The sequence below is a fragment of the Gymnoscopelus microlampas genome (assembly GCF_963454915.1).
Source record: "Gymnoscopelus microlampas genome assembly, chromosome: 19".
Classification (NCBI taxonomy): Eukaryota; Metazoa; Chordata; class Actinopteri; order Myctophiformes; family Myctophidae; genus Gymnoscopelus; species Gymnoscopelus microlampas.
Window position 1 is genome coordinate 17,567,917 of NC_139956.1, and position 25,983 is coordinate 17,593,899.

The 25,983-nt window shown below is 41.6% G+C and overlaps 3 protein-coding genes across 3 annotated transcripts; 2 read left to right on the forward strand and 1 right to left on the reverse strand.

Annotated features, from left to right (window-relative positions):
- Positions 1–1,695: 1,695 nt before the first annotated feature.
- LOC311035261 (transmembrane protein 272-like) lies at positions 1,696–3,109 on the forward strand. The gene is made up of 3 exons (XM_084043363.1): positions 1,696–1,743; positions 1,983–2,183; positions 2,807–3,109. Exons 1-3 carry the CDS (start codon positions 1,719–1,721, stop codon positions 3,016–3,018), a joined length of 438 nt encoding a protein of 145 aa, XP_083899489.1. The 5' UTR covers positions 1,696–1,718; the 3' UTR covers positions 3,019–3,109.
- A 3,543-nt stretch (positions 3,110–6,652) lies between these two features.
- LOC311034640 (transmembrane protein 272-like) lies at positions 6,653–11,034 on the forward strand. Its single transcript, XM_084042563.1, has 5 exons — positions 6,653–6,969; positions 9,013–9,062; positions 9,162–9,200; positions 10,180–10,356; positions 10,543–11,034. Exons 1-5 carry the CDS (start codon positions 6,761–6,763, stop codon positions 10,740–10,742), a joined length of 675 nt encoding a protein of 224 aa, XP_083898689.1. The 5' UTR covers positions 6,653–6,760; the 3' UTR covers positions 10,743–11,034.
- Positions 11,035–11,167: 133 nt separating this feature from the next.
- On the reverse strand, positions 11,168–25,727 carry pcolceb (procollagen C-endopeptidase enhancer b). Its single transcript, XM_084042562.1, has 9 exons — positions 25,618–25,727; positions 21,742–21,850; positions 20,002–20,260; positions 18,601–18,725; positions 17,247–17,383; positions 16,053–16,672; positions 15,393–15,476; positions 14,219–14,389; positions 11,168–13,694 (listed from the first exon to the last, which is right to left on the reverse strand). Exons 1-9 carry the CDS (start codon positions 25,707–25,709, stop codon positions 13,564–13,566), a joined length of 1,728 nt encoding a protein of 575 aa, XP_083898688.1. The 5' UTR covers positions 25,710–25,727; the 3' UTR covers positions 11,168–13,563.
- Between the last annotated feature and the right edge of the window lie 256 nt (positions 25,728–25,983).

Genomic DNA, 25,983 nt, shown 5'->3' on the forward strand with positions numbered 1-25,983 from the left:
GTCATGTGATCAGTGACATACACAAGATGTACTTTTGGCTGAGGCCAAAAGTACAGCTTGCGTATGTCACATGTGATCATGTGTACTTTTGGCTGAGGCCAAAAGTACACCTTGCGTATGTCCCTAACCCCTAACCCTAACCCTTTAAAAATACACCCCGGCTAAATTTGTTTAATAACCCTCCTATATAACAAATCCATTGAGAAACTGACCTTTGCTCTCCACGGTCACAGAAGTGCCACAGATGATGATGACTCTTTTCTCAAGAGCAAAAGTAAGAAGAATTTAAGATGTTTTTTTGAATGTCTTCACAAGCTGAACATTTCTTTTTCTAAGAAGCACTACAGTGTTATATGCACTCTACTGTGAGTATTTACTACTACCTTTTGCGGGTTCATGCCATTTACTCTGATCTGGCACTTGTAAATCACTCTGGATAAGAGCGTCTGCTAAATACTTAAATTGTAAGCTATATATAAATCTTGAGAATGCTGTAGTAAATGGTAGTTCAAGGTTCCAAATTATGATAATATGATATGATATATAATAATGTTCTGCTTTCTGCACAATTGTCAGTTTCCGTCCGGTTATACTTAAAGGAGCTACACCATGAATTTAAAACATAATAATAATATTTGATATCATATTGTTTATGTCCCTCAAACGTTTTTCAAAAGGTTTGAGCCTAAATCAAGCCTCAGATATACTCATTCCAACTAACTTCTCTCTGGCTTATAAAGCACTTTCACCTGCAATACCACATTGTCCTGTTTGGCACGGGGCGCTATTGAGCCAGTTTGTATGCATGTTATGTCCTGGTTCTGTGTGGAAAAACAAAAACAAAAAAATAAGTAAAAAAATTAAAAATTAAAAAAAAAAAAAACATTTTTTTGATTTTTTTTTTTTGGTTAGAACTGAAAAACGGGAGGAATTGTTCCCAGACGTGACGTAGGGTGGGGGAACAAATCTGACGGACTGTTTTCAGACCAATTTACATAAAAACCACAGATAGCCTATGAAAGCCTGCATGCTCAAAGTCGGGTATTTGTTGGAACAGAAGAGAGGTGGGGGAGACCAAAAACACACAAAAATGAAGAAAAAGTTAAAATTCATGGTGTAGACCCTTTAATATGGTTGTATAGTAAAAGAGAACGTGATGTCATACCGTTTAAAGTAAATCGCACAAGATGGCGTCACCTGTACAATGAACTCTAAATTGAAATGAACGGTTCCTCAAGCTATATATATGTATAGTACTGTATTTTATGATTTCTAAATAGAATGATCCCTGAATGCTTGTGCACAAATGTTGTCACATCTTAACCTCAGTCCAGTTGCCGAGTAGATACGTGACTGTGGGTTTACATGCATTTCATTAGACTTCTGTTGCTGGTCAAATCCAAGAATATGTTTAAGTAGAAAAGATTACCTTACTTTTATTGCAAACCATTTACACAGAACTAGGTTATTGTATAGTTGTCATAGCTTGTTATATTCTTCTGTATCTTCTGTAGATTCATCGACGTTTACAATGTCAAACAGAGGTCTGCTACATCACATCCAACATCCTCCTCAACCACCAACACCCGTACTAGGTGAGAAGCATAAGCTGAAATGTCTTCAATTATCCATGACACGGCTGGTGTTTACTGGCAAAGTACAGATTTGTTATGCATTTCCGTCTTTCCATAGCGTGTTCCAAAGTGACGTTCTGCATCATGCCCATTGCTCAGATTGCAATAGGTGAGTAGAACACCTTTGCAGCTCCAGACCTAAAACAGACATTTTTGGTGTCTCCTCGGAACCCAAACTTCTGAATTAATCGCTTGAGTTCCCATGCGATGCAACGCATTGTGAGCTTGTATATCTGCTATTTTCACAAATGGACTGAAACGGCCATGAATTCTATGAACGCCTCCTGGGGGACGGTACCGCCGCCCCATTGAGAAACTGCTATAGACTCACCCTTATCCCTCCTACAGGTGCAGTGTACCTAGGTGAATGCCCCAGGCAGCCCTACATCCCCATCTACTTGGTGGTGGTGGGATGTTTTGGCCTGCTGCTGGCTGTGCTTTCCTGCTTGCCATGTCCCCAGGAGCCCAAGGTCACCGTCAGCCCCCTCAGCCGTTTGTGCACTATTTGGAATTCCCTGTCTCTTTTCCTCTTCTGCTGGTTCATCGCTGGTGAGTTTGAAAACCTAATTTAAAAATATAGAAGAGGATTACATCCTCAAATAGCTGTATTGATCCTTTGTGTGTTCTCACCTTTCTATAGTGTACACACATTTTAAGTTTTTCAAAGAACTAATGTTTTGATGAAAATATAGTATGCTATTTTTATTTCATTTATGTTTACTTATTGTTCATCAATCTAAAATCAATAAACGAGTTGAACTGAACATCCGACTGTGTTGGGAGTGGGAAGCAGACGGAGCACGGGGTTTGGTGACAGAATCATTTGAACAAATCGTTTTTTTGTGATCTGGAATAATTCAGTATACTGAAACTAACCGTAATGCCCATCACTACCTCCACCAACAGAATGGGATGATGCTTTCACCCGATTCCATTGTTAGAAAAATAACAGACTTGACAGATGGATTTTCATGAAACTTGGTGGGAATGATTGTCACCATTAAAATGATTGAACATTTGTGTTGAATGATCACAGTCGAGGGCAAAAATGTGTCATATCTGAGGTGGAAGTGACATATCTTGACAGTTGCATAGTGTTGGTGGAGGTATGCAATCCACTGAGTTTGAATTAACCAATGCCATTCTAAAATGGTTGTTCTCATTTTCTCAAGGTTCCGTGTGGATCTACTCCATCTCTTTACCCATCAACTACAATAAGACTTCAACGTTGAATTCAACGCTGGATGAGGATCAATATTGTAACAAGACCCTCTACTGGTTTGCTTTCTGGACCACTACTCTGGTCTACATCCTACCGCTTCTCTTCCTGGTAGTTCGTTCCTGGTGTGATCACCTCGTTTGCTACCTTCTCTATGGCCGATGATGATATCTAAAGATGTCTGACCAAAGAAATGGAGGGTTCAGGACAGACATTATGGGTCTACACAATTATATTTCTATGGAAGTAAAGGACTCTCTGGGTTTTGTCTTATGCCTGATGGCATGGGTAGGGCTAAAGTCTTGATATATAACTAAAGGACCACTTCACCCATTTTCAACCTTATCTTCATATAATTGGTCCTCACTAATGCTCATTATAAGATGGTACCATATCTGTCTACTGGCTCTGCGTCTCATTGGTGGTGCTGTGGACAGTTCAGAAACCTGCCTCCAATGACATCAACGGTGGTAATTTCAAACAACATTTCAAACATTTTAATTGTTTTAAAATTGATGTGCAATGGTTTCTATTTCAGTGTGCTAACTTTCCAGGAAGAGAAACGCTGTAGTTTACAATAGCACCGATGATGTCATTGGAGGAAGGTGTCCAGCCCACCTCTGAGACAGAAGCCATATCCCAATTCTCATATTTCCGCCTCCTCCAGGCCTACAGCATTGCAGTGTTGCGGCATTAATGTATTGGTTGCAAAGGTATTAATTGATTGCCCGAGTCCGTGGTCAGAGTTCTGGTCCGGCTCTGATGAATATTAAGTAGTTCCGGTGATTTGGTGGGGGCCACTCATTCAAAATAAATGAGTTTAAAAAACTAGCGTAATTTGTATTGTTGACCTATTTCTACCATACAGTGCAGGTTTCGTTCAACTTTGACCCCTCTGTCACGTGATACTATTTTGTGTCCAGAATCACTGCTGCTGCAGCATACTCTCTCAAAACAAGGTGCACATTCCGGTGTAGGGAGCAACAGGAACTCAAGGGGCTGCTAGTGGGGCTTATAGACTCACTCTATACCATGAAGTCAACAGTCGATGCAGTGTGCGGGCAACATTCGTAGTGACAATGTTCAAATGTCTGAATATAAGAACTTATTGCTGACATGTGGTTTAAATGCATGTATTAGTAGTCTGTATTGCACTATTAGGCAGTGATACAAGCTGTAACTAAGCCCGAGTGCTGCTTAGCCTCCAAAAGCATGAGTGATGTGATTTATAAATAAATGTGTATCTCCTCCCCTGTAGGCTTGCTCACTGAGGTCACAACAGGAAGTGCATCATGCTGTATGTGCAGAGGGGTGGGTAATATGAGCAGGTTGGGTTGAGGAAGAGCGTACACAGCAAGAAATGTATTAATTTCACTTTGAAAGTGTAAAAATGGACCCACAGCCAAACCACTGTATTCACAACAAGTAAGTTAATACAATTAGTTTTTTTCCCCTCTTGTGTGCCTTTCAAGGTGCCTAATAAACAAAAATACATGGTCTTTTCTGTGACCCATCTATGAGGTAAATACTTTTTGAACAGCAGTGGAATAGTTGTTACAGTACCACCAGTTGGCCACCAGGTAGAAGTAGTGGCAAAGCGTACTGTCATCTCATGATGTTGATGGTGCCACTGCTACCAGGGGAATAAAGACCTAAAAAAGAAGATATACAGGTTTATCCTAAAATCCTACCTGCATCAAAGGTAACAAATCATACTGTGTACTGTAACCTAATTTAAGTTTTCATGTTTTACCCAGTTATCCTGACACATAATCTGTGTAAATGTGTTAACTGACATTAGACCGCTTCTACTGTTGTTGTTTGAACCTCAGCCCTCTACACTCTGGTGGGATAAACGCTTACTTAAATGTTAAAGTTACAGTTGCCACAGTTACATGTTACATGATACAGTACATGGTTTCTCTAGTAAGGCCTGCCACTAATTCTACAACCGGGGACCCGCTCCCCGGAGTTTCTTTTATATCCCACGTCGCAGGTCCATGGACTGTCACTACGGACCCCCAGCTGCGGCTCAAGACTGTGACTGGGGACCGGGCCTCTCCATGGAGCACGACCGTGGATTTCTACTACACTGCACTATACCACTATACTATATATACTGTATATTATCTTAACGTTCTTATATTATACCATTATATACTACATACACACTATTGCTGTACTATATTATACTATCATATATATCTTACACTATTATATGTGCTACTATTGTTACTGTTACTACTTGCACTGTATCTCTCTCTCTCTGTCTCTGTCTCTGTCTCTCTCTCTCTCTCTCTCTCTCTCTCTCCTCTCTTTCCCCCGACACGGTCGAGGCAGAAGGCCCCCGCCCTAGAACCTATAGGGTCTGCCTGACGTTTCTTCCAGTTAAGAGGGAGTTTTTCGTTGCCACTGTCGCAAAAATTGCTTGTTCAGGGTGGGATTGTCGGGTCTCTTCTCTACATGTAAAGTGTCTTGAGACAACTTGTTGTGATTTGACACTTTAATAAAATTGAATTGAATTGAATTGAATTCTGTTTTGTGACATCTTCAAAGTGAATGTTCAGGCTATTCCTTCAGTTTTATAGTAGGACATTTAGGGCTCTGTTATAGATATGAATGACTAAGCCCTTTAGACATTGCAACAAGAAATGTAAAGGGGTCTTGGAGGCATGGGCGCAGCTGGGCCTGGGAGGCATGGGCTGTTCGGTAATCCAACCGTTCCAGCCGCTGGTGGCATTACACCCATCACATAGGCCAGGGCTTTGCATATTGTTGCTGTCAGGCAGAAACCTTGTATCTCCCTATACTATATTTCAACTTTGTATGCTTTTTCGTAATGCACTACTTCGTTGTACAAGAGTGGTGTGCAAAAATAGTCAACAAGCTCACAACACGACTCGTAAGCGTGGCTATTTTTGCTATTTTTGAAAAAGTTTGAAAGTGAAAGTGGTTAAGTCTTTCTGTGGGTTTTATAAACTAGAAAAAAAGTGGCAGGGAACCAACTTCATCGTGAAAACACACACACACACACACACACACACACACACACACACACACACACACACACACACACACACACACACACACACACACACGCACACACACACATACTGATGCCAACAGCAGCCCTGCCTCACTCTACTTGAAAACAGCTGTAACATGTTATAGTAGATCACAAGAGTGCATAGTCTCTACGAACGGTTTTGAGTGACAACATTTAAATGAGTACACTTCCTCTTTCTAGTCTGATTTGACTTTTTATAATTGTGTCCTGAATGGCCAGAAAACAGCACAAGAGCTGTTTTGAAATATATTGCATTGAGGCAAATTAAAATTACAAGAGAAGACAAAGGATTCCAGCAATGCTACAAATGCTACAAAACATTGTATTGATTCCGATGGGAATTACTTATCTGCATTTGACCCATCCCATTGCACAGGCTAGTTCAGTTGAATAAAGTTACCATGGTGGATTTTGAATAAAGAATACAAACTAAGTATGTCTGATATAAATATGACTGAAAAAGTATTGTATAGTTGTCTTGAGGTATGATAATGTTATACTGTACTTTATGAATTCACAAATTGGAAATTCACTGTCACTATGCAGATCCCTCCAATAGAGATATTAAATAATAAAACATAGGGGGCTGCACTGTGTTGACAACAGCCTCATCATCGTCAACATCATAATCCAGGTTATGATGATGACGCTTCAACATACTGAAAAAAAAGAACCTGTGCTGTTTTCTGGCTGCTCTGAACAAAATTCAAGCCAAATTGAACTAGGGCGAGATGGAAAGAGGAAGTGCAATCAAAGAGGAAGAAGTGCAAGCGCATTTTTGTTTGACACTCGTCTGTGGTCAGGTGTAGCCTACTATTTGGTGGTGGTGGTAGAAACACAATGTCGAGAGAACGAGATAGATGGGGTAAATTTGAGTCGGGGGCTGAAAAAAGAAAGAAATTAAAGAAAAAGGAACATTTCAAGGCCTCGCAGAGAGGTTCATTTGATAAATGCATCCCAACCAGCCAACCGGCCATCCCTGCAGCCTCACAGCCTCACAGACGCACAGGGCCTCGCATATCTCCCAGAGGACCCACTCTAGAAGAGAGGTTAGTATTTTCCATCCGGTCAAAAGATTAAAGAGGGATGAGGCATTAAACCTCTTTTTGTTAATGTTTACAGATATAAAGTTGTTGCTTGTAATAGGGGAAAATAATATAAGGCAATTTCTTTATATTTTTGTGCATATGTATTTTGTTTTTCTGGAACAAAATCTGCTATTTTTGCCTGTCCGGGGTTGGAAAAAGAAAATTGGCACACGTCATTGGATATTTGCTATCTCTGTACCTTTGGTCCAATGTTATGTAGGGATTTTTTGAATAGTCCCGCCCCTATCTGTAATACCGAATTCACATCAGCAGCATTGACGCATGTTCATGACCGCAGCGCCAGAGCTATCCCAGCTCCCATACTGGGGATAGAGAGTTTATTTATGCTTCGATGTCTATGGTCTATCTATCTACCACCGCTAGTTTAAAACTTACAGCCATCCGTTTCTGTACATCTCAAGTGGTGTTGAGTTGAGTGTGTAACTACAGTCCTTGCCCAGGGAGAGGCTTCGGTGCTTAGCCAGCAGGTACGCCCGACTGGGAACCACACAGAGAGTCATCTCTGGCAGATGTTTGTAAAGGATTTATAAACTTTAGGCAATAAATAGGCCATGCATTTGCTCAATCTTGATTACTTTCACACCTACAACTGCTATTTTAAGCAAAAACAATTGCAACTTCAGTACAGCAGTCTTTTTCTGTGTGTGTAGGTCTATATGTAGTCCACACCCTTCCCCTTGCATCACACCACCCAACATCCCTGGCTGACCACACCTACAATTGTTTCGCAACTGGAATCTGATTTTTTTTTTAATACAAATACAAAAAGGGGGGTTCATCAAGGGGGGTTAAGCTATGGGTGGATTACTAATTTCCTTGTTACTTTGTTTACTTTTTGTGGAAGTCCAGGTTGAAAGGCAAAATGTGACAGCAGAGAAGTGACTTTTGACATGATGCCAGTGCGTGAGGTGTTTTTGTTTGTGTTGCTATAGCCATATGTTGTTAGCCTACTAATGAGATCACAGAGGTCACAATCTCTCAACTTTTATTGTTAATGAAATATTATTTTATGCATCTCAAGTCCTTAAAGTCTTTTTTCGTTCCTCAAAAGGCTGACTCAGTTATGTATATGGTTTCCATGAGTGAACAACGTTCTGCCCAATAGCCATAATTCACCATGTTTTCCGCTTGTAAATAATAATTTGGAATGCTCATGCTCATATTTTGAATAAGTAGCCAGAGTCACATCTTGAAGGACCACTTCACCCATTTTCAACCTATCTTGATATAATCGGTCCTCACTAATGTTCATTATAAGATGGCCCAATTTTTCATCTATTTCAGCATGTTACAATAACTTTCCAGGAAAATAAGGCTGTAGTTTCTATTAGCTTTGAATCCCCATCAATGATGTCATTGGTATAGGCATGTTTCTGAAATATCCATAGCCCACCAATGAGACACAGAGTGAGTATAGAAATTGTGCCATCTTATAATGACCATTAGGAAGGACCAATTATATGAAATGGGTGAAGTTCTCCTTTAACCTCAGTCTAGGTGCTGTGCAGTTTATGTGACTGTGGGTTTACATGCATTTCATGAAGCTTTTTACACTGAACCTATGATTACCTGTTTAAAAGGCCGTTCACGCTGAGCACTATAACTATATGGTTCACCATTGTATTTGCTATAGTTGTGATGTGAACTCCGACATTCACTTGACTTTTTAAAACCATATTTTTGAGTGGTGCCAACCACTCCTACATTTGACTTTGTCCATGTGTCCGTATGTCCGTCTGTCCGTCCGTATGTCCGTCCGTATGTTTGAGCACGGCTGATTGGTCAAGCTTCACGTGACACGTGACAATATGTTGTCACGTGTCACAACAACATATTGTTGCTGATTGTTGCGGATGCAACCAGTTACACTTTCAAAGGCACCACTCTCTTCACACTGGGTGTGATTTTTATAGTTATAGAGCTCGGCGTGAACGGTCCTTTAAAAAGGAGCTGTATCAAAGTTTTTATTATATTCTTCTGCAGGATTCAGTCTTCTCTCTTCCATGAACCGTGGCCTTCAAAATACGCACTAGGTTAGAAACCCATCCTGCCTTTAAAACATTTACCATGAAATGAACTCAACTGTTGTGTTTACTTAGCAAAGTAAAGATCTGCTATCTGTCTTCCCTTAGGATGGTTCATTGTGTACTGCAATGCCCAGATGGCAGTTGGTGAGTAAATTAACGCATTCCATTTCACAATTTAAGTCTTATTTCCATTTCATCGTATTTACATTATAATAATAATAATCTACTATGAATGCGTGAAATCTCTGCATGCGTGCGTGTGTCAGTGTAGATATCTGTGCTTTGTGTATGTCGAGAACTGTCCAATCAATCAACCTCGAACTCAATGCGCTAGAGGACCCGAGGTAGCGCAGTGCATGGCGTCAAATCGGTCGGATAGGCGGTTGTCCAGAACAACCAAGCCGATACAGAAAATCTCGGTGTGTTTGTATCTGTCCTTCGCATATTTCGAGAAAGAAGTATCAATGCAGGTCAGATGTTTTAAGAAAAAAGTGCACAGACATTTATATTAAGAGAAAAGTTTGTTTAAAAAAGAGATTTTTTTTTAGCTAAAAGGAGTCTGTGAAGTTGTAGGGAGTTTCCATGATGCTGTATGGTTGACTCTGAGTTCTCTTTGAAATAACTCCTAATTTTTGTCTCTGACGGACCATCTGGCCTTCCGTCGGCCGGCTGGAGACATATGTTCGCTCCTGTCCGTCAGTCCATGTGTCTGTCATCCATCCGACTGTGAACAGCTATTCTCCGGCACCGTTGGACCGATTGGCATGACACTTTGCACACACACACACCCAGTAGGCCAAGGAAGAACCTCTGCCTCAAATTGTTCAAATCAGCCTCATGGTGATGCTATGACAGGCTGCTTCACCTTTTGGCCTATAACTCTTGAACCATAGGCCGTACAATCAAAAATGTCCTTGGATCATATGATCCCCACATAGACCACACCCATTTCCGCCTGATTTTTGCCATTTTGTGTTTTCTGCAAAACACACTTTTTGCTACTACTCCTATAGATATTGTTGTCTCTAAGGTGGTAGCGAGTGTTTTATCTCTATGGGATCTACTTTTAAAATCATGACTGAATACATGATGTGACACATTTATTCACCCTATCCTCCCACAGGTGCAGTGTACTTGAATGAATGCCCCAGGCAGCCCTTCATACCCGTCTACTTGATGGTGTTTGGAGCTTTTATCCTGTTGGACACTCTGCTCCTCTGCTCGCCATTTGACCTCACCCTATTCGGACATGTCTGTCATGGCTTGATCTTTGTGTTCCTCTTCTTCTGGTTCGTATCGGGTGAGTTTGTAAGTCTGAGTTCTCCAGTAACAGGAAACCACCACATGGCATATACAGTAGGCCACTGTGCAGACTTATTTACATTCTGTGGATGAATAGTTTATTATATTGCAATACATACCCCATTGAAAACGTATCATAATTAGACCATTTCCATTGTAAAATTGGTTCTCTGATTTTCTCTAGGTAACGTGATGATCTACTCCATCTATCGGCCCAGCTTCAATCCAGTAGCACCGGCATTGTATTGTAACAAGGCCCTCTATCTGTTTGCTTTCTGCACCACCACCATGGTCAACATCCTACTCATTCTCACCCTGTTATGTGCCTGCTGGTGCCTTTACAGGAAGGAATCGATTTTGGAAAGGATACTTTATGGTTATTAAAACCAGCAGGGAACTTGCTATGTAACAGACTGGGCAAGTAATTATGCAAAAGAAAAAGCTGTAATTGTTCGGAAACTAATTTGCAATGTGACACAATATTGCAGTGTTGCTAACACTGACAGCTTCTGCAACTTGGTCATACTTCTCTCTTTGTTTATCTTTTTGTTATCAGTTTCCTCCCAACAAGCAATTAGTGTCAACATATGAGATTGTTTCATTAGCCAACAGCATAGTTTGCAAAAACAGACCATAGGGGTCTGGTCCCATAGGCTATCATGCTGGGGCCCTTTAGTTTGCATTTATTTGACTATACTAGATCTAGACTGACTGATCAGCTGACTGATGTGCTTTCACTACTTTATACTTTTTTTTGTCTGACTCAATAATAAAACACAGTAGAGTCAATAAAACACAGAATACATGAATATATTCTATACAATATTTACTATGAGCTCATAGAAAAGAGAATACAGTTAACAATGCATCAATATAGTTTGTGTAAAGATATTAGGTTACAATTAGTCTCTCGAGCCAGACAACTATTCCACAATCACTGAATACATAGAGTCTGTAACTATACGCCTGATCCGCGAACAGAAGCTTTCATCTGTTATTGCCGTTGACAAAATGATAGTTTAAAATATCTTTAAAATAAAATATTTTGTCATTTCCATTTTGGCTAAGCAGCAACTATATATGCGTTGGCTAATTCGATTTACAATAGGACAAGGTTGCGTGACTGCAAAGACAAAATGGAAATGGTGGGGAGGCGGGGCATCCGCTTTATTCCCTAATCATTTTCTGTTTAGACGGAAGCATTCGGAAATTGTGTGTGAGCCAACAGTTTGGCTCGAGAGACTAGGTTATTGAATATGAAATAGCTTTCAGTCTTCGTAGAATCCTCCTTCAGTGAGGATCAATACATAATGAAAAAAATTATGTAAGCAGGGTGGTCCTGCTGGTTACACAGTACAAAAGTACAAAATCAATACATTTGTTGTATTCAATTATTTCCCCATGTCTAATATGAATCCTTTATTTGTCTCTATAATACATTTGAAAGTCATGTGAAGGCTTGGCTGGCTTCTGCATGCAAGGAGGTGTGAAGCGTGGGTTGAAGTCTAATGCAGCATCCTGTTGATAGAGCTTTCAGTTAGCAGTTTGTGGTTAGACAACATATGCTTAGCACACACTAGACATAGGTGTTAGATAAATTTCAAGCCACAAAAGGTTCCTTTGCAGTTTGTATCTGACAAGAATTCAATGTTTGTGAACCAATAGTAAGGTTATTCTATCTTACCAATATGCTTTTTTCTGGCCTGTTCCTTTGTGGCCCTGTATTCTGAGTAAGAAAAGCAATGTTGTAATAGTGTATGGGAAAGCAAAAATCTATCTATACACATTAAAACATTCTTATTAATTTACGTCTCATGTTGCATTTATCAATCTATACCTGCATTCCTCAGTAATTTAAATTGCCAGGCAGATTTCTGTTTCCAGTCCGCCTCTGGGTTGGTCTTGGTATAATATATACAAAGAACACTCGCGCACATCTAGACCCCAACATGGGAGGTGCGGGTCAATGCAAGATAACCAGCCAAATTGTTACCAGACATATTTGTTTTTACAAACACAACGGCACAAAACAAACAAAGAAAATGTATGTGACCAGACTTAAGTTCTACAGTACAGCAAACACGTACATGTACAGAAAAGTATCTTGTCCTTGTACCTTTTGTTTCCTTTTTTTCCTTTTGGTTGTTTTTTGTTGTTTTCTCTCCATTTTGACTTTCATTTTTCTTTGTTTTGTAAAAGGGTAGGCGTAATAAGCAATGCTTCAGCCTATACCTTTTTGGTCAGAAATGTGGGTATCTTTTCTTGATAACATTTTTTATTTTATTTTATTACCTATTACTGTAATGTTACCACAAATTGACTGACTGCAATAAACTAAACAAAATAATAATAATATAAAGTTTACACCCACTGTTTATAACAAGTACTTAAATGAAGCAGAAGCACCATTGTGCCATATTTAAATATGTATTGTGCCAGTGGGATCATATTTCACAATCAAATTGATAGAGAACAGTATTATGCTCAAGATGCAAAACGATAAAAGTAGCCTTAGGAACCAATTGTTCCCAAATCCCGAGCCATGTGGCCCATAGGGCAGGAGCCTATCTCCTGTTTATGTAGTGTGAGGCGGCTTGATCAAGTACATCCCCCAGCCATGATGTACAAGTACACCCCCCTGGACATGGCGCTAGTATGTCGCAGGGACTCAGTAACCCTTGATACTGAGTGACAAACAGGGAGGCATTGGGTACCATTTATATAGTCTTTGCTATGCAAAACTATATTGCTGCTTAAACCAGCTACAAGAAACTGTATCTGCAATAATGAGAAGTTTTTGTTAAGTGTCTTAAATTTTTGGAATTGCAATGTTCTGAGGGCACACTCGAAACAATGTATAGTGCAGCGGAGGACTGAAGACTCCCGTGCCCAATTAAGGATGAATTGACATCCTGCCGTGACAGAATGTATCACATCTAAAAGACCAACATCACATTCCTCAGTGATATGCATCCTTTAATCGCAGAAATATAATTTACATACAAAATATAACCAAGATATCTATAAAAAACATTTTTAAGTTTCTCCTTAACCATCTGAAGATGATTTCTATTGAGATTTCCATGTATTTCATGTAAACAAAATGTATTTGGTATATGTCACTTTTATCACTATATTTGTGAGGTTTACTGGTTCACTGAGAAAGGACGAGGCTTGATTCCCCTCTCTGACGTGTGGTGTGATGTCAGCATGCCTGGCGGGAGAGGTTTGCCAGTGCCTTGGTGTGTATGGGCTTATAGAGGAGAGTAAAGCTGGACGGGTTTAGAATGCCGTTGCCTTGGGCGTCCACCTTCCCCATCAACACGTAGTTCATTCCTACACAGAGACAGTGAAATGAGTCCGTCAAAAAGTTCTAAATAAGAAGTGATAGCAGATCACACAGCTACTGTCAGTGTTGGGGGTGAGTGGATGTTTATGTGTGAGTATAGTACTGTAACTATCGATTATCTTCTTGCCGATTATTCTATTGATTACTATCTCGATTAATCGAATAATCGAGATGAGATCGATTTGTCTCATTATTAACCACTTCCATGTTTTATATTGTTTTCATACAACATTGTCAAGAAAAAAAAGGCATTTGTACAAGCTCACAACGCATAAGTGCAAAACGTTCTGAGCCTGTATAATCTTTTTTTTCTTTTACATTTTTGGAGGAAAAAAGGGGGGGGGGTTCCCCAAATTGATTATTTTATTATAATTGATTATTTCTAGTTTGATCAACTGTTGCAACCCTAGAGTGAGCAAACGAGGGAAGGGAAGAGGAGAAAAAAAACAGACTGAGTTCGATGTCTGTGCGGGTGAACATGGTTTGCGGCCCCCTGCGCACGTAGCCTTACCTTTGCGCAGACCGGGGCACTTCTTGCACGAGGACGTCAGCTTGACTGACGTGGCAGGCCCTGATTTGGTCATCTTCAAACGGCCCATCTTATAGGCCTTTATGAGGTACACTTCCACTGATTGGCTGCCCCTTGGCCCAGGGGTCAACGACGTAACCTTGCCTGTGATCACTGAAAGACAAACAGACAAACAGGAGACATTTTGTTGGGAGGGTAGGTGAAGGGGTTGAGATGTAGTCAGTGGGAAGAAAAAGCGTAATAGCAGAATATTATATTGGATTTATTTCAGTTTTGGTAGTATTATTTTCTTTTCATGAATATTATATTTTAGTAAATGTGACAGATTCGTTAAAATGCAGTTTTATTTATTACAATAATTAAATAACATAATGATTAAAATCATGGAATAAAGACATTGGAGAAATACAGTTTAATAAAGGGGGAGGGTTAAGGTTGCCTGCCAAGGCTGCCATGGATATTAACAAACAAATAAAGAATCACAATTCAAAGCCACCATCATTTGGGTAGGTTTCCTGACTCTATTGTAAAAAAAAAGCTATATATAGGGCAGTGAATGAAAGTCCATGTACTAAACAGCTCTATAGACTCAGCCACAGTATGACCAGCTCAGTGGCCTTGTGGTTACAGTCTCTGCCCTCAGATTGGGAGGTCCGAGTTCCATTCCCCGGCCGGGTCATAAGAAAGACTATAAAAACGCGACTCAGCATCAAGGGCTGGATTGTGGGTAAGTCCCTGTGTCATTCTAGCATCATGTCCAGGGGGTGTACTTGTACATCAAGTTACCTTAAGGGGAGATAGCGCCTCCTGCCCTATAGCCTGGTGTTGTCAGGATCACTCACACGTTCTCTATCGTGGAGGAAGGTGCGAGCGATCCCACGTGATCAGTCTGACAAATGACAGGCTACCTGCCCTATGGGCCACATGGTTCCGACAAGGCTCACTTTTATTTATTACTTATTTATTACTTACAGTCTGACGCAATGGGATAGAGCAGATAAGCAGTCACATGGAGTAGTGGTGAGGTCAAGAAACTGGAAATTATCTTCTTTTCATTCAAATCATTTCAAAGAGACAGAATTCAATAGAGAGATCGAGAGAGAGAGAAAATTGGGAGATTTTTTAGTTTGAGAAGCTTGTGTAAGAGATGACTCACCAAAATCATGAGGACAGAAGTTGGTCTGCAGCGTGCCAGTCCTCTTACAGGCTTGTGTACACAGCGGGTTCAGAGTGGGTAAAGCTGTGGAATATACACACCCACAAACAAACACTGGATAAGAATAAAAACCCATGTGTCACAGCGGGTACTGACTGACATAAAGTTCTCAGTCGCAAGGACTGATTTCAGTCTTTTGGATTCCATAGAAGCCAGCATGTCTTCTTAGAAAGCATGCTGCGCACCAGAAATAGCCGATCTACAAGCTCACAACACGTTGCAGCGCGACGTGTTGTGAGGTTGTAGATCGGCTATTTTCATCAATTCGTTATTTTAAGATCAAAGAGTATTTGAAGTGGTCAAACTAGTAATTCAATACATGTTAAGAAGCATCTTCAGAAATAATAAGGCCTCAATATGTGATTTCTTCAGCTGGTTGGCTATGTGTAGAAAATCAGCAACAACACAGGTTTAGAATGATAATACCCAATGATAATACATCATTACATTTTCAGTCTGCTTTATTCCATGAATACTGGATAAGAATAAAAACCCATGTCTCACATGTCTGAGTGGGTACTGACATTCTACTGTACTGTCACTCTCACACACACCTTCTTGAGGAACCACATCCAGCATCTAAACATCTGAACCACTCACGTTTCTTGATTACAACAGGCCTCTTCGTCACTGTCCTTCCCTGTCCAGGTTTGGCAGTCGCCTTAGGCTTCATCTTAGGTTTAGGAGTGGACTTTACAACTTTAGTCTTAAGAGTGGGCTTCGTTGGCTTAGTTCTTGGTTTCAGAGTCGGCTTTGCCTTAAGTGCGGGCTTAGGCGTGCTTTTAACCTTGATCCCAGGTGTAGGTGTTGCCTTAAACTTAGGTTTGGCTGTGGGTTTAGCTCCGGGTTTAGCTGTGGGCTTTTTCACAGACGGTTTGGGTGTGGGTTTAGCCGGTTTGGGCGTAGGTCTCACTGTGGGCCTGGTTGTAGGTGTACGTGGCGGAGGCTTCACTGGTATCCTTACCACCGGTTTGGTGGCTGGTTTAGGGGTTGGTTTAGGTCGGAGGGCCGGCTTAGGTTTCGGGGTCGGCTTGGCTGGTCTGGCGGTGGGTTTCTGGGGCGTGGAGTCAGTGCGAGGCCTGTGGACAAAGTCACTGCCAATAGTGGGTGTCCGTGACCCCCGTGGCATGCTGGTGTAGTGGGCCATGAAGCCACTCGAAGTCACGCTGAGGTCAGAGACAAACTGGACCAGTAGCTCATTTCCATTGGTCACGACAGTTCTGTAGGCGAGGACGAAGGATTGAAAAGGAGAAGGAGGAGGAGGAGGGATGAGAAAGGGTGGTGGTGGGGAGGAGAGGAGAAGAGAAGAGTTTGCAAAGAACAGGAAAAAAGTAGCATGAAGCAAGAGAACAGGGGAGAGAGGAGGAGGTGTAGAGAGAGGTGTCAGGGAGTGAAAGGAAAAACATTTGTGGGAAGAGGAAAATGTGGCAAATGTGACATTTTCTTCCTCACGTGACAAATAGCGAAAGTAGCCAATTTACAAGCTCACAATGAGTCACAATGCAACGTGCTATTTGTGAATTTTATTAAGAAAACGTTTGGCAGATTTATTTATTTTTTGAAAATATGCCCCAAATAATATCAGTTTAATTAAGATGATATTATCAAACATAAATATGAAACCGAGAGTCTACATTTCCCAAAAGGAAAAGGAAAATTAATGTATTTAATTCAGTCTGACTAGAAGAAGGCATAAAATATATCACCACTGCCCATAAGAATGAATGACCAGAGGGGGATATCAAAAGCAGAGGCAAATCCAACAAATCTGTCCGTTTGTGATCAACATCTTACCCAGGAACTCTGTCTCCACAGTATTTCCCGATCCGCCGCGAGTCGTCTCGTTCTCCTCCATTGAAGAAGGCCACATAGTCATAGCGGCAGTAGGTATCTGGTTCCAAGTCCAACTTCTCAAACTTCACTTCGATCACCTGGGGAGAAAGGCAACATAAGTGAATGCAGTGGTGGAAGAAGTACTAGGATTTTTACACAATATTACACAATAAAAAAAATACTCAGTTACAAGTAAAAGGCTAAATCCTGTATTCAAGATTGAGTAAAACGTACAAAAGGGTTCCCATCAAAATATACTAAAACCGGGAAAGCATCCGTTATTATTATTCCGTTACTCAATGAAAAAAGGCAAATCTACAACCTCACAACACGTCACAATACGACGCATTGTGAGCTTGTAGATTAGAAATAATGGAAATACTGCAAGTAAAGTAAAGGACCTCACAATTGTGTACAGTACTTGAGTAAATGTACTTGGTTACTTTCCACCAATGCACATAACTGACGTGCAGCCACGTAGAAACATGAATTTTATTTGATCACCTATCCCTGCTTTACTTTGATCCCTGCCTTTCGTGAATTGAGGAGAATTTGGTAAATACTGTTAGGTGAGGGAGGAAGGGTCTGACTTTAGAAATACAGAGGTGCATTTACTGCCTCTCTCTCTTTCTCTGCTTCTCGTCCTTCCCTCATTCCTTGCGTTCAATCTCTTGGCATACATGAACACGCCCTAGTGTTTCAATGAGGTCTTTCATTCATACTTGGTCACAGGGCGCGCACACACACACACACACACACACACACACACACACACACACACACACACACACACACACACACACACACACACACACACACACACACACACACACACACACACACACACACACACACACACACACACACACACACACACTCTAGAGGCTTGAAACTGGGCTTCCAGAACATTTCCCGGTCATGGGCCCCAAGGCCTCTATTTTCTTTCCTTTCCCTCCATTTAGCGACACACCTGATTCAACACACCTGATTTTACGAATCTCAGACCCAAAGAAGGGTCCATCAAAGTCTATTGCTTAATTTATTAGGATCCAGACTGCAGGTGAAATGCATTCATCTGGTGTCTCAGGTTTCAATTAGTCATCTACAATGAAAACCAGCAAATATTCTGGATCCCTGGGACTGACATGGAGAAGTTGAGCACCACAACTCTAAAACACCTTTTCCATTCACTGCAAATCTCAATCATTTCACATAAAGTTTCCAGGCAATTAATGTCAATGTGTGATAGCATGATGTGTTGTCCAGTCAGAGAGAGAGAGAGAAGGTGGCGTACGCCGTATTGTCATTGACTGACATTGCTTGGTTCCACGGAGATGTGCCAGGAACAGCTGATGCCTGCTGGGTAATCAGTTTCGGGCCAGTTGGGTGTCTTGACCGAGCCCTGTTCCTTGGTCAGCCTCCCCCCACAGAACTGGTTCTCTATAGGATGGAAAGTGTTGGGGGGGAAGAACGGCTGCCTCTAAAGGCGATTACTTTGTTGACCGTCCGTGTCGTAAGACAAGGACGATGAAAATGGGTGCAAATACATAGTTTTTGTCTTACGGCATGGTTGTTCGACCAAGTAAAAAGCTGGCAGCATACTTCAAAAGAAGTCCAAAACGTACTCGGCCCCAGTAACACCGGGCACCAAAACGTACTCTGCCCCAGTCAAATTCGTGACCTCGGAACGATCGGCACCAGATATTTTATTTGCTTAACTAGATCCTAACTTCATATTTTACACTGTTTGTTGCCTACTTTTGCAAATTGTAATTCAGTTAGACAATCAATTAGGCTGCCTATTGATGTGGTAATGATTCAGTTAGCACTTGAGGTCATCATCTGAGCCATCAGCTTCCAGGCTAAATGCCTTCCAATGGTCCCATTTGAATTCACATTGAACCAATTTGCTTGTCTTATCATACTTCACACTTAACATCATTTCCGACCATGTTCCAAAGTACATATTCAATTGTTTAATCCAATTGACCAATTTCTGTAAAAATATAAAGCACATATATTCTTTAATTCTCCCCTAACCCTCAAATTTGCCAATTTAGCAATAATTCTCTGCCATGAATTTATGAGTTTTTATTTACTGTTAGCACCAAGCGGGGAGAGAGTTCCGGGAACACTCTGGTGCCGAGCGTTCTGAGAAAAAAATGGGGCAGAGTAGGTATTGGTGCCGAGCATTCCGGTTACCAGAGGAACTATAGAGGACCTACTAACATCCTCAGACAACCTTCAAAACTGTCCATGGTACAGTACGTTGCCGGCAGATTGAAGGAAAAACAGTAAAATAAATCACAAGCACCTTGAATTTCTGACAAATCACACATCGTAATGTGTTCGTTCAGTTTCTCTGCAATTACGTAATTTGGTTCTTATGACTTTGCTGAACTTAATTTCCACAAGAAGTATGCTGCAGCCTTAAGTGAGGCATACAGTGACAATGAAAAGCGTAGTATGCAATAAATAGTTGAAATAAACTTTCAGAACAATGTGTCTCATGCACTCGCTCGGTGATTGACTTTTCTTTTTATATACCTGATGAGACATAATAGTTTATGATGGAACAATTATGTGAACAAACAAGTTCAACCAAAGTACTGGTATTTGACAAAGAAGAACCAGACAGACCTTGCCTCAGTACCATAGTCGACCTCCTCTGTATGTCTGAGTTTATCTGTATGAGTGTGTGTGCACATGTCCACACCTTCGACGTGAGGCTTCCCTCCTTGGAAGTAGGCCAGGAAGCCTCTCCCCCCGGTGCTCCCATCTGACACCATCTCCAACATCATGGTGTTGGAGGTGGAGATGAGGGCTCCCGGACGGAACGTCCCGCAGAAACGGCCCAGCTTCTGCACTACGTGGGAGTGGCCGTTGTACACATCCAGGTAGTCATAGCGACAGGTGGGGTCCGCCTCCATGTCATAGAGACGGAAAGACAGCATGACCACGTGGCCCATCGGCACCTGCAAGGAACATGGTCAAAATGTCAGAAGTTTGAGTAGAGTGTATGAATGAATCACTGAAGTTTATTCAATTACTGAATATGAGGTTTTGGACCACCCTTTCTCTTGATCTAAGCATTTTCTGTTCTATACAAGGACAAGGCATCAGAAGGAATGAGGGTGTTTAACATAAAAATGGCAGCATCTCTACCTCTCATCCCTTTCCAAGCCATAGGAGATTTTCAGCAGTGTAGCGAGAATGTTAGGCCTATTCATGAAAGTATATGTATGCTACAATACATGCTAGCGGAGGCTAGCAAGCTCCCTGGAGGACGAAACCTGCTGATTTGGGTGACCCCATGACCTTTCCTCTAGCACCACCCTCAGGCCAAAATGTCAACATTGCACACAATATATTTCCTACTCTAAATTAATAGACAGATTGCAGGATGAAACCTAATGATTTTGGTGAACCCATACCTTTTCTTCTAGTGCCACCTTTTGTTCTAATTATTATTATTGTTTTTATTATTATAAATTATGGAACATAATTAAATATTTTATTTAACTTTAAAGCCTTACGCATTTGCAGCTCTAAGCATTGCAATGTCGATTGGTTCAAACCACTTTAATGTCGATTGGTTCAAACCACTTTAGTCTGGTTTGGTGTAAGGAACAGACATCTAACAACAATATTATAGATAGAAAATCTAGAAGTGTACATTCTTTATGAACTTGCATACATATAATGCTAAATACTCTTCCTCTGAAAACAACTTCTTTGAAGGAGCAGGATGGCACAAGGAGCATCCGATTGTGGGAGTACGCTTACATTTACAGGTTACAGTTTAGGCCCACGCATAATGTCTGCTGAAGCGTTTTATCCGAACCACCCTTAGAGAACAATAAGTGAGCCTGGGTGGCCTGAGGCCTCTGTCTGAATCAAACCCCTAATCTTTCCAGTGTTTGTGCATCACCCTTGGAGCCATACAGAACCTCAGTCAGAACCTTTTGCCAATAGTAGATAAACAAGCACTACTCTCTCACTTCATGTGATGTAGAATGAAACCCCTCTTTAAATCTAGATGATATGCCCCTCATAAAAACAAACAATCAAACAAAACAAGAAGGGAACAGATAAAGTAGAGAACCTACACTGAAAACGAAACATTAAATCAGACAGAAAGCAGCCACACTGGTCTTACATCACATCCACTCCAAAGACACATAAAATGTGTTAATATAGCATCACAATGCAAGCAGCAGATCTGCTATTTTTGAAAAATCGTGAACATTTGTGCAAACCTTTGACTATAGGCTATATATTTTAAGTGAACTTTTGTAACTCAAATCTTTGCTTCTGAGGGTCCCTGGAACAAAATATTTGAGGTGGGGGTCCGTGGCCAATTACATATCATTTTGGGGGTCCTTGATATGAAAGAGTTTGAGAACCACGGGTATAAGGGCAGTGAGCCGGTTCCAAGTCTAGTAGTGAGACTCACTGTAATGTACCAGGTGCATTTGCTGTTGGGTTTGTAGTGGCTGGGGAAGCCCTCGCTGGCCACAAAGCCTGAGTCTGTGACCAGGTGTCCTCCACACTGGAACACAGGCCTGTGGAAAGAAGGCAAAAGAGTGACTTGAGTGAGAGTTCTACCAGCGGTTTTGCTGGTAGAAAACGCAATTTACAAAAGCCTCATGTGATGGTGTCACTCGCAAAGTCACACGGCAACAACAGAGTTTTGAGCCAAAAACCATGTGCTCAGACACAGACCCCCCCAAACCCCCGCCCACGCCCGCGCCACACACACACACACACACACACACACACACACACACACACACACACACACACACACACACACACACACACACACACACACACACACACACACACACACACACACACACACACACACACACACGCTCTTAACATACACGCTGGCAACCACAGCAACGTGCGCATGTACAGACACAATATTTAAATATACACAGTCTGCAACGTACACACTGGAAACCACATCAGCACAGTCTGTCTCTGTTCTCTGATTCAAGGGACGGCCAATTTACTCTCCAGTGTGTGTGTGTGTGTGTGTGTGTGTGTGTGTGTGTGTGTGTGTGTGTGTGTGTGTGTGTGTGTGTGTGTGTGTGTGTGTGTGTGTGTGTGTGTGTGTGTGTGTGTGTGTGTGTGTGTGTGTGTGTGTGTGTGTGATTTTGTGAAGCCTAGCTTATTCAGGCCAATAAAGCTGATATGTGTATATATATGTTGTGACATATTCAGATACTTGCACTGTGTGACAGCAAAATTGTCACCAGACACAATAACACGCTCTGAGAAACTGCTCACACACACACACACACACACACACACACACACACACACACACACACACACACACACACACACACACACACACACACACACACACACACACACACACACACACACACACACACACACACACACACACACACACACACACACACAGACACACAGATCAAAGCAAGTGAAAATGAACCACCAGCATTCATTACCCCAGCATGGGGCTGAATATTAAAATGGAATGGAATGAAATAAAAATACATGGTGGTTTTCAGCATGCTGCTATGCCATACAAAAAAAATCCTGAGCGCTCATTTAACTCTGTGTCAAAGTGTAAAAATGTACACTTGAGCCAAATGGCTCATACCTCATAGCTCTGGGCATTTACCATGCAGCTATGAGCCATGGCTTGGCTCACCACAGTACAAATTAGGGTTTATGGGTACATTTTAGTGCTAGTTTGCACTCAGATAAAAAATCCTCAGTGCTTATGTAACTGAAAGTGCAAAAACCTGAATTAAATGAACACTCAACATTTTTGCTGTGTTGCCAGCTATACGCTCGGTGGCTGGCTTTTGTCTTTTTTGCTCCAAGGCTGACTTCATGGCTCCATTTCTGTCCTCTTCTTAAACGTTGTGGCCTGCTGTCCTCATCATGGTCATACAGATGAGGGGGTAGGGGTCAAATACCCTGTCACAGATTTATTCTTGGAATGGGGGGTTAAAGTTGGTGTGCGTTTTCTGTTCAAAAGTTTAAGCTCTATATTTCAATAGTAATCATTGCCATATTATAGACTGTTTGCTAACAACATGTGTCTAACATCTCTCGAGCTCCTCAGTAAACAGAAAATACATTTTCAGGTCAGAATAGCAATTTTATCCAATCAGAAGAAAGAATCCCAGAAAGACCATTTTCCACTTCAAATGTTCCAGTTCCAATTTTGTCTGCTCAAATTCTGTTTCACAATTTCACTTGTTCATCCTTTTTCCTGTATGAGTTCCCTCTCCGGATAACATTTGTATCCAGACCTGAAAATGTATTTTCTGTTTACTAAATAGCTGGAGAGATGGGGAGACCCCTCTAACCCCATAGCAATTGATTACTATCAGTATATAGAGCTTTTTTAACACTTATTTAAAAAAATCACACCCAGTGTGAAGTGGGCGGTGTGTGGTCATCACATGACTCACTTAAAAAAAAACATAAATGTGTTTTTAAGTTCATAGTCCTATTTATAGGGCTATGCACATGTGCCATGTGTTTCGCTAGCCAATCACAGTCCTGAATAGAGTCAGCCAATAGAGTCAGCCAATCACATTGCAGCTAGTGGTCATCACAGTGATGGAAGCTCACTTAAAGAAAAGTATAGATTTGCATTGAATGTGTAGGGGTTAGGGGTGTACAATGGGTGGCCAATGGGTGGCCAGCGAATGTCGATGTCCAAACCTCACATATAGGGACGGTTACACCGCCCAAAAAAAACACCTTTAACCCATTAAGACTGACAACACATCTCTGTCATCTGTGTTTGATTTGAGCTAAAAAGCATTATTTTACACTTTGGCTATTCAAAAATAGCAGATATACGAGCTTGCAGATTTGCTATTTTTGAAAAATCTAGAACATTTGAGCAAATCTTTGAATATATGTATTTTTAAGGCTCACATTTGTAACTCAAATCTTTGCTTCTGGTGGTCCCTGGAACTAAATATTTTGAGATGGGGGTCCACGGCAAAATGCATATCATTTTGGGGTCCTTGACATGAAAAAGTTTGAGAACCACTGACATAGCAACATAGGATTTAAAAAAAAAACTATGTTAGGATTTGGAAGACATTTTGTAGAATCGGAACCTCAGGACTTAATGGGTTAAAAGTCCATCTCCATCTTCTTCACCCTCTGAGAACTCAGTAACAGCGCTCTCCTGAACAACGAGGATACAGTCAACAACCACTAACTGTCCTTTCACGTTCCGCAGGCCCTACAGACGGCGTGCTGTGGCTGCCATGCTGCTGCCTTGGGCTGAACTACCAGAGTGCCGGGGGCCCTATATCCTCCCCCATTAACCTGCCAAGAAAAACAGCCCACAGGCATCTGTTTGTTTCTCACATCCGCACGTACGGTTTACACACTGCGGGTGCAGCGGCAGCTTCAGCGACTCACTAAATCCAGTGGTTCTCAAACATTTTGAATTTCAAGGACCCGCATAATTCGGGTCCATTTGGTTCCATCATACGCTCTCAGGGTTACAGATCTGTAATTGTGAGGGTCCATTTGGAACCCCCTCAAGTGTTCCTGGACCACACTTTGAGAAGCCTTGCACTAATAGACTTCTATCAGAGGCAGCACATTTCACTTTAACCACATGATCCCCAGTGTCCCCATTCTGGGGTGAACATTAGGCAAAAATAGCTGACCTACAAAGGCCTTATGAGCTTGTAGATCGGCTACTTTCAGCGAAGATATTTGGTGTTGAGGGGAAAAAAGAAGGGAACCAATAGAGCCCAGGGGAACCCGGTCAACAAAGTTAAGTGGTAAATAAAATACTCGAGTAGACCTGAAGACTAGTACGAAATGTGGCATTTTGTGATCCGTCGACATCTAAAAATATGCCATCTTAAAGCTGCCACAGGCAGGAACGCAATGACCGCGGCGCTGCCAAGGCACCGCACTATTTGTGCCATCACAACTATGGGACATCAACCACATCTTCCCAAGAGGCCTGCATGCCCTCAGCAGCATGGTCGCTGCCATTCTGACGTCCGCAAACCTTTGTAGTGGCTCTGCAGGGGAATGCGTTTCAAAGGAGCACTCATGGGCATGCATTGCACACTCTGTTGGTCTCCATGCATGCCAAAAATTGCCAATATGTACGGATGCATACATTAAAATAGACAAGAGGCACACAGAGCAGCTGGTATTAAAGTTAAGTGTGGGTGTGACAAACAAAAGTGTGTGATGTCACTCACTGTCATCTGAATACGGCACACGCACACACACGCACACGCACACGCACAGCACACGCACACGCACACGCACACGCACACACAAACCCTACCTGGTGTAGTTGGTCTGACTTTGAGCCGCAGTCCATCCCAGCGTCAAGATGATGAGGACACACACACCCCACACACACACTCTGCCCTCCATCCTGCTGTCTGCCGAGATTAAGAGAGATGAGGGAGGGAGAGAGAGTGTGTGAGGGAAAAGAGGGAGAAAGCAACGGGAGGAGGAGGAGGAGGAGGAGGAGAGGCAGGACCCGGGCGTGGAGAGCAGGCAAGGCTCAGACAGAGCAGTGTTTTTTTTTTTACTTAAGTAAAAGTATCAATACCACAATTTAAAATACTCTGTTACAAGAACAAGGCCTGCATTCAAAATTGTACTTGTGTTAAAGAGCAAACGTATAGGCATCAAAATATACTTA

Coding starts and splice junctions, on each gene's coding strand:
- pcolceb (XM_084042562.1), bottom strand. CDS start 25,709: ATGGAGGGCAGAGTGTGTGTGTGGGGTGTGTGTGTCCTCATCATCTTG. Junction 16,673..17,246: donor TGTGGAGACAGAGTTCCTGG/GTAAGATGTTGA, acceptor CCTCGCCTACAG/AACTGTCGTGACCAATGGAA. Junction 14,390..15,392: donor CTTCTGTCCTCATGATTTTG/GTGAGTCATCTC, acceptor TTTGTCTTTCAG/TGATCACAGGCAAGGTTACG.
- LOC311034640 (XM_084042563.1), top strand. CDS start 6,761: ATGTCGAGAGAACGAGATAGATGGGGTAAATTTGAGTCGGGGGCTGAA. Junction 9,201..10,179: donor CAATGCCCAGATGGCAGTTG/GTGAGTAAATTA, acceptor ATCCTCCCACAG/GTGCAGTGTACTTGAATGAA. Junction 10,357..10,542: donor CTTCTTCTGGTTCGTATCGG/GTGAGTTTGTAA, acceptor GATTTTCTCTAG/GTAACGTGATGATCTACTCC.
- LOC311035261 (XM_084043363.1), top strand. CDS start 1,719: ATGCCCATTGCTCAGATTGCAATAG. Junction 1,744..1,982: donor CATTGCTCAGATTGCAATAG/GTGAGTAGAACA, acceptor TCCCTCCTACAG/GTGCAGTGTACCTAGGTGAA. Junction 2,184..2,806: donor CTTCTGCTGGTTCATCGCTG/GTGAGTTTGAAA, acceptor CATTTTCTCAAG/GTTCCGTGTGGATCTACTCC.